Below are 13,005 nucleotides of genomic sequence, written 5' to 3'. Positions count from 1 at the left end.
ACTACAACCCAGATGGCTTTTACAAGGCCCCAGGCCCTCCCTGGCCTGCCTGCCTGGTTTTTAATTATGTCGATGGTTGCCCTGGCCAGATAAAATGGGTCACGTTTAACACGCCTTCACTCACCTTCACACACTCAGCACATAACCCACTCTCTCACACACACACACACACATATACAATGAATGTACTCTCCAACACTTTGCATACATACATTTTACTAGTGCAACAGCCGAAGCAGACACACTTTTCAGAGGACTATTCACCTGTGCCATTAAGAGAGACAAACGGTAAACATGTGATATTCAACATTAGAGCTGTTGCCTCGGTAAAATGTGTGTGCGTGCATGTGGATTTACAGCCTGCTTCCTTTTTAGCTGTCATTAGGCTGCCAGACATGGCTATCCAGGTGTACTATTACCAACATCAGTAATAGGCTTTATGCACACAGACACACACACACATGGACACACTCACATCCACTCTATTTTTAAAGGCCCAATCTATACTCACAGTATGACTCCTGATGAAACACTTTGACTACAGTACTAGTTCCCTTTATTTGGACTCAACATATTTTCACTGATTCCAAAGTTTTGATGCAGATTATTAGACAAGTTGTGGTACTTTTCATTGCCTAAATATCTGAATGCCACAGTATAAGAATGGCACAGAAAGATGAAAAACTAACAGAATCTGCTGTTTTGTTCTGTCAGAGCATAAGTTTCGGTTAAATATCTGAACTGACAAGGAAAAATTGGGGAAACCAGACCTGGAAAAAAAAAGGAAAAACAAATAAAATGCTTTTTTTTAAAAAAACAAAAAAACTGTTAGTTTTATTTTGATGTAGAAATGAGAAAATATTCCTCATTGATATATCAGTAAAAGTATTATTTTGATTTGATCATAATTTACTCAGTTAAAACTATCACCTACTCTAGATTGGGTTTTATTTCTGGTGTTTCAACATGTTTGGGCAAATTGAAACAATGTGTGCACTTTGCTCACATGTGACAATTGTAATTATATAATTATATTTCTGTTGGATAGAATGAGGGTGAGTAAGATTTTATATGTCGGAAGACATTAGGTAAATTATTTCAGTGCTACTGACTCAGCTCAGCTGATATAAAGTGTTGGTTGAGCAATGGAACGACTATAGATGAGTCTGTATAAATTAAGCACAAATTAGATCCCCAGAAGTTACAAAAAGACTAAAATAATCATAAAGTACATATTAATTACTAAGCGGTTTTACTAATATTTCATTCATTTATTCATTCATTCATTCATTTATTAATTTTTTCATTTATTCGTTTATTCACTCATACATTCATTCATTTGTAAACTTAATTCTATGATACCATAGAAATAGATTAAACACAATTATATACTTTTTGAAACCTCTAGGCTTTCCCCACTCTTTCATGTATTCACATCCACAAATGTGAATATTCACAGCCCAGTTGTAAAAACATTTGTGAGGAAGTCACATGCTTTCATCAGACTATGTGCACAACTTTGTCTATTCTGTCATTCTTTTCTGTTTCATTGCTCTTGCGCATCATTATGAAACAGGCCACTGAAATAATTTTTTTTTTTTTAAACTATAAATAATTTCTTTTGTTCTAACTTTTTCAATTTTGCTTTAAGAAAAGATTTAATGGCAGGACCTTTGTGATCCTGTCTAAATCTCACCTCCCAACACACACACATTGGAGCAGACATACACTCATTTCGCCTGTTGAGAGGTATGGCATGGTTCAGGTCTTCTCTGCAAGCTCCATCACTCTCACACACACACACACACACACACACACACACACTGACATGAATGAGAACATAGAAACACATCGGAGGCTGTCATGATCTGTACTCTATCAGTTGCTTTATTAGTCTGCCTGGTTTTGTGTGTGTGTGTGTGTACATGTGCATGTGAAGGGGCCTCCCAACTGGAAACAGACCCATTTCCAGAAAGGATACACACTCTAACACACACCTCTTTATTTCCTTTTAGTTGGACTGCTCCTTAATTTGTAACACTTCTAACAACCAGCTCCGCAGCCCACTTCACAGCCACTCAATCTGTCACTGTCACTGCTGTGTTTCCATGACTGTCCCTTTCGTCAGGGCAGAACAGAGGGTGTATGTGTGTGAGTGCATCTAATTCTCTGTCAGCCATTTTTATATTATCTATAGCCATCCCAGCCTTGTGTTTATATATATTTACAGTATATGCCTGCAGCTGCTGAGAGCTACAGAAGTTTAATTTCAACTTCCGCCCATCGACTTAGAGAGGCTTCATGCTAGGCTGCCCCCTGCCTTCTTTACAAGGAAGTGCGTGCCATCCTCTATTGGTTTTTTTTCATATTCTTCCTCTTTCTCTTCTTTTCTAGTACTATACTTCACATATTCTTGAGTGACTGTGGATAGATTAGAAGAAAGATCAATACAGAGAGGCAATCTTTTTAGAGGTCTTTCTTTTCCACCTCTAAACAACCTTTTTTATTTGTCTGCAACTTCCCCAGGAAATGAGTAGGTGAACCAAGGGAGAGATGGCCCTCTCTATATGTATTTACAGTGTTGCTTTCCTGTTTTTCACAGCAGATAACCTTAAGTGTTGAGAACTCTTTGAGCTAATATTTGTAGAAGAGAGCTTTTTTTTTTTTACTGTGGGCTTCTCTCCATGTGACCTGAAGTTGCTCCATTTCCCAGTGACCAAACCTGCTTTGCTATCCACCACACATGTATACAAATGAATGCAAACTAGGCAGTGTTCACACATTGAAAACCAAGGCTGTCCAGCAAAGCACTATGATCACACCTTATAAAAAATATTCCTTCTGAAACACAATAACCCAGCAGTTATTTCTCACATGTGCTAAGTCGGCTTCTATCTCCATCTCATATCAGAATCACAATCACCACCACGCTCTGAGCTGCCATTTCCATTTTCTGCCCGCCGTCAAACAGAAAATAATATGTACCTTGTCACCAGCGTCTCCCCATACAGGCAACTTTCCACCACTAATTCAGAGCACCATACACATCCGTCAGATATAACAGGTGGAGGAGAGGGCATGCCGAGACGGCCATTAAAGGTTCCTAGCTGTCAAAGGTTCCCCTTTGTGTTGTGAGGAGCGATATAAGTGTCGTGCTCTTATCAGGGCTTCCTGTGGAGTTTGCTCTGCATCCTGTCCACTTAGAGCCGCTCCTCTCTCAGTGAAGTCCCATTGTGTCTTTGTGCATGTGTGTGTGTGTGTGTGTATGTGTGTGTATGTGTGTGTTGGTACATGTCTGTGTATGTGCTGCCAAGTGGGTTATTCTTGATACTGTTTAAGAAAATCAAACTACAGGTCAAGTACTGATTTTTTGGGGGGAAATAAGTCCTTTATGTGAAAGTGTATGATAGAATTAATGCATGTTAAGAGAACGACTGTTTTCTCCTCTTGAATGACCTTACAGGGGAATAATCTTAAATATAAGTTTCATATTATCATAAGTTTGACCATCGTTTATATCAACTTCAATACATTTTACCTGCAGAGACTAAAAGCAAGCTCTAAAAGAAGACAATTACAGTATAGCACACTCCTTGGAGCAGTTTAAGTGCGGCTTGAAAGTCCATTACTTCTCCCAGGCATTTAATACTTAGCTAAACAGGATTTCTTGGCTATTTTACTATGTTTTACTAATTGTTTTATAGTATTTTTTTTTTTTTTTTTTTACCAAAGATAGGTTTGTTTTTATTATTATGCATACTTTTAAATTTGATTTTAATTTGATCTTAATTTGATCTAAATTTGATTTAAGTTGTGTGAAGCGCTTAGTTCAATGGTGGTTGTGTTAAATGTACTATACAAAAAAAGACAGAATTGAATTGAATTGAATTGAATTGAGTTGAATTGAATTGAATTGAATTGAATTGAATTGAATTGAATTGAATTGAATTGAATTGAATTGAACTGAATACAACCCAGCTTTATTTATGAGGCACTTTTATAGCAAACGCATTGGAAAATAAATGCAAAATGCAAACTCATAATATTTCCAGACCCACTGAACACAAACCTACAATTATTTTAAAAATCAATAAAAAAAAAAAAATATATATATATATATATATAGAATGTTTGACAGCAGTCACTTATTAGATCTTACGAGCCAAACTAGACCAGTAAATTAATCTTAAAGCTGTGATAAATGATAAATATATTTATCATTGCCTGGGCATGATATTTTCTATATTTTATATAAATATTTTCCATTTGCCTTAATTTCTTTTCCAGGAACGGAATGCATAACTAGATAGAAGCTTGCACCTTGTCACACTTAATACTCCACTGATTATCTTGATCCAGAGAAGCTTTTGATTGGAAGTGTTTTGGAAGTCATAGTGACTTCCAATACACAAGGTTATGCTGTAACCTGCTTTTGATTCACTAAAAGAGCAAAAAGAATGAAGGAGATCAGGAGCCTCATTTCTCTACTATCCTGGTTTGTGTGTGCATCTCTATCCTGGTTTTTAAAACGTACGTACACACACCGGTGTGTAGGCTGGCCTACTGATAAATCCCTCCTGTTCTAAATAACCATGCTGGTCCCCGTTCATGGTGATTTACATTCAGAAACGCTCTTATTTAACCATAGGCGCCATAGGCGGGAATGGCTTGTGCTTCTCCTCCGAGTGATGGAGAGAAAAAAAGATTTTTTTTCCTGAATTTGACACACGTCTTTGTTTAGTTCACTTATTAGTTCCGTTAACATTTATTTAAAAAGAAGAAGAAGAAGAAGAGGAAAACGTTTAGAGCTCACTTGCGAAAGTTCAAGTGCAGGATATAAATCGCGTATAATTTAACAATGATCTGAACAGTAAATAGCCTTCTACTAAAAAGGTTCAAATGAAGAATAAACGCTGCAGAAAGACAGTAAGTGATTAAGGATCAAGGAATGATCTTTGTTTTTTTTTTTTAAAGGGAGAAACTACTAAATCGTTCGATATCAAACAATGAAAACAATTCAAAAACATTGATTTAGAGTTTCACAGCGAACAGATGAGTGATGGCCATCTCCAGCTGGAGGAGGACACAACTTCCACCTTTGGATGCTGTGTTTATCCTGAAGCTCCTTGGTTTACTTCGGGTGGTTTCGTGTGTTTTGTAGAGATGAGTGAGACATGGTATGATGTTACTTATACACACATTTCCAGAATCACGGAATCAGCGTGGCACTCTCCTCGGATCTGCTTTCAGTTGTTCAATAAACATAAATGTGTTTTTGTCCGGGGAAAGACGCGTCCAGCACTGACTGTGTTAAGCGGCTTAAGTAATGTCAAACCATTTGGATTTAACAATGACAGTAGTTGCAACACAGATGCCAAATCAACACAAGAGCTCTTGTGATCTCTTTCGGAAAGCGACGTCTGATCAGAAATGATTCCAGCCATCAGATCAGCTGATTTTTATATGGCTCTCACAACGGAGCACGGAGTTTGATAATCAGTGTTGATCAGTTCTCGCCTGTCTGTCACGTGTTTTTTTATGTTTAGAAACTATGTGAGCTCCATTTCTATATTTATTTTCTAAAAGTTTAATTTTTGAGTGATTATTATTGCACCTTTGTAAAGAATATGGATGTTGCAATCACCTTGACGCCTGCAAATATAATGCAGTGTCTCTGTTCTACCACTAGGTTTGTGCATGTGCATGGAAACAAATGTGCTTAAATTTACATATTTTCTTATGCACGTTTAAGTTGGTAAATGCAATAATTAGAGTCGGAATAATTGTATACACACATTACACGTTTGTGCATAATAGGCCATTCTTGGAGTGTTAAGAGGAGAGTGAACAATTTAAGCTTATTTTTGCACCATTGAGAAGATTTAGAATAAGTAAATAGAAAAGACAAAGCAGTTTTATCTGCTTGGAGTCTGAGGTGGTTTTGGGAATCTAAAAACAGAATCTGTGTCATCACACACATTTAGTTTATTCTTTCCACACTTTAATGGAAAATTCTGAGTAGCTAAGTTTACTTATTTGTTTAAACTTTTTCACTCATGGAGCTGATGCTTTCCAGTCAGGTTCTCCTCCTTGTAGCCTACTCTGTGTGGCATGTGTGGATTGAGGGAGGTGGAGTGGATGAAAAAGAAAAGGTAAATAAACAAACAATCAACCACCAGCTTGTTCTGGCTCCCCTTCTCTGTTACCCCTTATTTGAAGCCTTATAAATCAGGCTCCCATGCTGAGGGAGAGTGATAGCAGGCCTCCTGGTCAACACACACACAGACACACATGTGGATGCAAAAAAAAGAAATGAAAAACAAAAATACAAACAGTGCACAGCCAAGCCAACCCGAGTCTGCTGCTTAAGAAGTTTATGATTGGACCATCAGCTGTGTATGCTTAGTATGAAGGCATGGGGCAATCATAGGTGCATATGTCCGTGTGTGTTGTGTGTGTGTGTGTGTGTGTGTGTGTGTGTGTGTGTGTGTGTGTGTGTGTGTGTGTGTGTGTGTGTGTGCATGAGCTCCTTGTTTCCAGCTGGAGCTCAGATTTTCTACATTTGTTCATAAAACATGTACAATACCTGTTCTAGCTCCCCAGTAACCCCATGACAAGCGCACTCTGACTCTACCAGCTGCAGAGAGGCTATTAGGCTGAGGAGTATGTGTGTGTGTGTGTGTGTGTTTGAGAGGGACAGAGAGAGAGAGAGTGTGTGTATGTATAAGTGTGTGTGTGTTGAGGGTGTCTGCCTGGCTAGTTTTCAGTGACTGTTTTCACACATAAAATAAAGACCTGGACTCTATCAAGCCCTTTTAAGTTGTAAACTGGGAGCAGGGGAGACAGTAGCTTGCCGTGTGAGGACCATAAAGTATGATTACAAGTTTATCCTTTCCAAGTCCTTCCAGTGAAAATTATTACATTAATTGCTTGTATCTGTTTATACATTATAGGAAACACAAAACAAGAACGTATTTGAACCAGGTTTTATTCCCCCCCCTCCCCGTTAAACAATCTGAAAATTCATTTGCATAAACAGAAGCCATGATCTTTTCTTAGGATTTTGAGGGGCATCTTTTTTTTTCTACTACAGAAGGTTTTGATTGATTATTTTTAGAAAAGGTCCAAACAAAATTATTTTTATAATGCAGGCAAAGTGAGGAAGAAGGGTAAACTCACACCTTTACAAGCAGCATAAGACTGCTGTTATCATAACCATGCATGCATATATATTAGCCTTAAACTGTTGCCATGCTCAAACTGCACTTCCACACCTCGATCCACACCTTCTACATATTTACTCACCAAAGTTGTCACCTGCACCCCACCCACAAAAATACACCTTCTGCATGCACTCACTCGGACAACAAGAACACGGCCATTCACACTTTACAAGCTGGGGAGAAAAACATGAGCATATCTTTAGAAAAAGCAGTCAGTTGGAGAAGTTCACGAACTTTGCGCATCTAAAAATGTCAGATGGCTTGTTGGTTCTTCTCTATCGCACCTCAGTTTCCTTCAGCAGACATTTGACTGTGATTAGGAGTGCAGCGAGTCAAGCTGGAGGTCAGCGCTGAACTCGGGCCAGGCTGATTGGTTGTTGTAATTAGAGGAGTTGATCTGTCTCAGGCCATTTCTCCCGGGAGGATTCATGCAGGCTCTTGGTATCACATGCAGCACAGGGATGAAATTGGAGCCTAACTTGTTGAAGAGGGTAAGCATGGGGGGGATTTCTGTTGCCCCCAGATTCCCTACCATCTCCAACCCTGACGCAGTAGCTCAAAAACTTTCTGCATTTCACAACCTTCTGTGTTATAAACACACAGGAAGCAGCCTTGTCTGAATTTTGTCCCTTTGGTACGTCTTCTCCTGTATTTCTCACTCCATCATTCAAAGTGTCTCATATTTACCATTTTTTGTTGAGAACAGAGTCCTATTTATCATTTCAGAAAAACAAGGCATTACAATTCCCTTTGGGCTTCCCCCTCACTTTTCACTTCACAATAAGCCCCTCTTCTATTCTTCTGCTTCTCCTCTTCCTCCTTCACCACTACCTCCATCCTCCTTCAGTCGCTATGAAAGCAAGTAACATGAAACCTGCTCCTGGAGTCTCAGGGGGCTGTAGGGGTTATAAAGGGTGATCAATATGTGCCAGAGAAAGTCTTTAGACAAGTGAAAGAAGCCACAGTTTGTCAAATCCCTCCTCCTTTCCCTCTTTCCTCTTCTTGTCAGGATTGACAAGGTTAGGTGGCCCTAACACCCACTGACATGTTGGCTGCGTGCATCTTAAAGTTAACTAGTAATTTAATAACACATCAAATATGGACAAACTGGAACCTACATGTTTAATAGAAAACTATCTAATTATGGTTGTAGTTATTTTTTTAGTTAATTTATTTTGAAAATATTGAAAATCTTTCATACTCCACCTTTGAAGTCTTGGCTCAGTCTTCTTGTTCAGATTGATGTGGCCCACTACAAAATGATCATTTTCAAATAAACCTTTCCTACAAAATGTAATTTATATTTATAATACATAGATACATTTTCGCTCTTCCTTGTTGTTGTTTAACTTACCTGTTGCTCTCCAACAGGTGGTGGATGACATGGGTAACGTCAAGTTTTCGCTTGACACGGGCCCAGACGGCAACAGCAGCAGCTGGCTCAAATACGTCCGTTCTGCCCCGTCATTTGAGGAGCAGAATCTCGCCGCCTGTCATCTTACAGGAGACCAGGTGAGTGACATGACAGCATTGTCCTGCTTGGATCTGTAACCCACAAAAGGAAAAAAAAAAAAAAAATAGCTCCATGCTGAAATCGGTTAGCACAGCTGTGGTGGACTTGCACTTATTGCTTCTGATCCATTAATAGTGGAAACAGTGTTGATGTGTGTGAATGGGCATGTGCACACATATTTGAGTGCGAGTGTTTGTCATTGTGCTAGAAAATGTCTTCTAGTTTGCTGTAATGAGGTACTGTCTATTGTCTGAATGTGACTGGGCGAGTTGCCAGTGCTATGTGAAGAAGCTAAGGAACAGTGAGACACTGAGCATGGTCTTCTGTCGAGTTTCTCTCTTTTTCTTCTGCTTCTTATTAATTATGTCTTTAAAGAAACCTGACCAAACCTTTAGAAGTTTTTGGAAGAAGTCAGCCTGATCTGACAGAAATACATTAAATAGCCACAAGGTGCCAACACTTATGTCTGTGGGGAGCATGGATATCAGGGCAATGTTAAGTCAGTGGTGTAGCTTAGTCATGGTGTCTGCACAACTTTTTTGGGCCCATGACTACAAAATAAAGGCACAAGTTACGTTTTCTAATTCAGAAAAAAAAAAAATTAATTGCCCTGTTATGGACTGGTGACCTCAGCCCCCATGACGGAATTGGTTTGGGTAAAAATTGATTACATTTTTTATCATAATTTCAGTAAATAAATTTTGTTACACAATGAAAACTTTGCACTAATGATGTTATTTTTTAATCTATGTAGGTGTGTGTGAGTGTGTGTGTCTGATCATTTTAAGAGAAACTTGACCACTGACTCTTGGGTTGTATCATTTATGATACTGAATCAGTCACTGTGCAGAACTTCATAGGCTGTTGGATCCATTTAATGTGAGCCAGGTGTGTTGGAACAGGGATACACTGAAAACCTGCAGGACATCGGCCCTAGAGGACCAAATTTGGATCTATAACTTAATTTTGTGCGTATGTGTGTGTGTGTGTATTCAGTGCTAATATCCAACCACCCTTCCATTTCCTTCCACTTATCTGGGGTCAAGTCACAGGGGTAGCAGCCAAGACAAGGAGGGACAGGCTTTCTTTTCTCCAGTCACTTCTTTCAAGCCAGTTCATCTGGGGTGATCCCTGCATTCCCACAAAATGCAGTCCCTCCAGCATGTCCACGGGATTCCCTGGCCCTCGCCCGAGTGGGATGTGTCTGGAACACCTAATGAGGGAGGTGTCTCGAAGGCAGAGGAAATAAGCATTTGGTTTTACGATACTAATTACAACTGCAAAACCGGAAGAACTACCAGGCTATACCCACTTTATTTGATAAAAGATTATATATGTCTAATAAACCACCATGCATTTTAAGCAATATCAAAATAGAATAGCCACTAGTTTAGCTTATCAAGGTATTGAATTTACCTAACTGATACAGTACAGTAATTATGCACAAACAAGGTTTTGGTAAGGTAGTATCATCATCATCATCATCACAATCATAATAATCATAAACATGATCATAATGATAACAAAACCTTAAATCAAGGTTTTAGCTAAGGTGTTGTTTGTTTGTTTGGTTGTTTTTTGTCGGTCAGATCTAACTATGATTCCATTAGATTTTAGGTGTGATCTTGAAAGAACTGTGGACATAGGGATTTTCAAAAGGATATATGTGCCGCCAACATGTAAATATGTGTTGAGACTTTGTGATTATTCATGTATTTCTGTGAAACCAGGTTAGAAGAAGCACAGCCATCGCTTAGAAAACTCCAACTGTTTAAATAGGCCCACCTCTGAGCTCATGCCATGTGTACATCACAACTTTCTTTGTGGTACAATCCGATGTTTCTCTATTGAAAGCTTGCTGGTGCTGTTCTTCTTTTGCTTGACATATATTTCAGGTTCAGCACAATTCCTAGTAAAGGCCCATTTATGCTCGATGCACAAGATTGATACACAGAGAGTGGGACACTTTTGTCCATCTCCTCCGTGTAATTTGGTCCATTTTGGGTAACTATGTGGATATAATGTCAGGCATGTTGGGAGGTTGCGAAACACTTCACATTAGTGCATCACCGCCATTGACACTGACATGTCTGAGACTGACATGAGAACACAGAAGTGAACTACGAACTCAACACTGCAGTGGTTGCAAATTAACTGACCAATCGTGTCAATGTTAAAGGTGCATTGATTTATGAGGGCAGCATGAATGGGTGTATAACAGAGAAAGGTAAAGACAAATAATGTATCACTACATTGAAAACATGTAATAAAAACAAGGTGAAATCAGACTGGAGTGGAACATAAGTGACAGCAGCGTGACAGCAGCCAAATGCATCTGTCTTACTTGACTGTGTGTTTCCTCATTCTTGTCACTCCACTCTTATTTGTTTCCTAATCCCAGCCTACACAGCTTATTCCCCTTCCTGTCTCAGCCCCTGCTCGCTTGGTCCTTGCTGATTTCTCTGTGTCTTCATGTCTTGATCTGCCACCTGTCACTCTGTCACATTGAGGGGACAGCCTTGTGTGTCCATTAAAGCTTCAGACATCAAGAGCTGGAGCTTGGACCAAGTAAGAGTAGTGGGGACACACAGGGTCCTCCAAGATTGACAAGCACCAATTGGTTGGCAGCACCAACCCGCCTAATCCTTTTAAGATTTTCACATCAGTTCCCCCTGCCACCGCCACACAATGTCAGCAAAAGAATCAGGGCACCAGAGAAAATTGTGGAGAATTATCGAACCAAGAAAAGGCCACATGCACAATTGCTTTTTGATGTGTTTTGCACTTGTTTGTACTTAGCAAAAGCCTTTGATTTTGTTTGCCTGGCCAGTTTCTTGGTATAGTGATTCACAGGTATGACCCTATAACTTATTTACAAACACTGCACACACACGCACACACACACACACACACACACACACACTCACATATGTATACACAACCACTCAGTGCTAAAATGTATAATTTAACAGACCATTCTGTGATTTTTTTTTTTTTCACTTTCCTTTGTATCAGCATTCACACCGCACGACTTTATGAAAATATGTGCATATCAGGCAAATTCAAATGTAGACAGTAGCCTTTTAAAAGGAAGCGGATGATTTTTTTTTTTTTTCCATTAATGGTGTAGGAAGAGCAAATGTGTACACGATTGTAACTAATTCTGAGATATATAAGCATACTGTAATTAAGCGTTTGTATATCTTCACTATCATTTCTGCCAGGTGCAATATTTGCTAGAAGTGCTGTGGATTTTTTTGTTTTTCCTTGCAATTGTAATGTGTATCGCATGCTTCTGTAAAAAGCCATTCACATCTCCATCCAAGCACATATATGTTTCCAGCAGCTTTTCTCAACTAACTTTGCTTCTAATTTTGATCTAACACAATATTAGGTCCCCTTCAATTATGGATTAACAAAGGAAAAAAGACAAATCAACAGTTGCCACTGAATGTGTCTGTGACTGTGTCCATTGTAATCAATGAGTTCGCATTCAGCTAGAATACTGAACTGCCAAAAACCAGCATGTAAGCAAGCCCATTCAGTGGTTTTAAGTCCAAGTTGCTTTTTGTAATTATGCAAGAGAGGGAGGGCAATGTGTGGTGTGTGCATTTGTGTGTGTGTGTGTGTGTGTGTGCTGGGCAGGCAGTTGATGGAGCTTTAAAGAGAAGATGAACCTTGTCCACCTTCTTGTCAACCCTTCATCTTTCCTCTTTTGGAGTGGAGCTTTTTCAAATGCTTTTTGATCTGCCCTTCTACCCCCGAATGGATCCATCAAGTCATACAACTGTTTTGTGTTAGTGTGTGTGTGTCTGGGTGTCTGTGTTCTTGAGTAGGCGGATTATTGCAGGCCCTATGGCTGGCATTGATCGATGAGGCATCTGTCCCCCTAACACTGGACAGAATAGCGAAGAGGTTAGGGATGTTTGAGAGTAATATCTTCACTGTATAATACACACACACACACACACACACACACACACACACACACAACAATTTAAAAATACTCTCAACATACAAATATTAATCAGGAATGTAATTAGGATTTTCTTAATTAGTAAGTGGCTGCCATCATCAAACAAAACAAATGTAGCTTGATATTTGCTGACAGTGCTTTAATTTGACATTTTCAGAAAAATGAAGTGAAAATATCATTAATTTGACAAAATTAAACTATTTCTTCCATTTAGAATGAAAAATATACCGGATACATTATAGAAAAAAAAAGTTCATTTATTTGAATATGAAACTGCTTTTTTCTTTATTTTT

The 13,005-nt window shown here is 38.9% G+C and overlaps 1 protein-coding gene across 1 annotated transcript in view; it reads left to right on the top strand.

Annotated features, from left to right (window-relative positions):
• Window positions 1–13,005, top strand: part of prdm16 (PR domain containing 16) — a 177,190-nt gene that overhangs the window by 147,171 nt on the left and 17,014 nt on the right. Inside the window, exon 4 of the mRNA XM_079239817.1 lies at window positions 8,595–8,735. Within this exon, the coding sequence (XP_079095943.1) occupies window positions 8,595–8,735 (141 nt within the window). The remainder of the gene's footprint in view (window positions 1–8,594; window positions 8,736–13,005) is intronic.

The sequence above is a fragment of the Telmatherina bonti genome (assembly GCF_933228915.1).
Source record: "Telmatherina bonti genome assembly, chromosome: 4".
NCBI classification, from domain to species: Eukaryota; Metazoa; Chordata; class Actinopteri; order Atheriniformes; family Telmatherinidae; genus Telmatherina; species Telmatherina bonti.
Note: the sequence above shows the minus strand (reverse complement) of the source record. Positions and strands in the feature narration are given on the sequence as shown.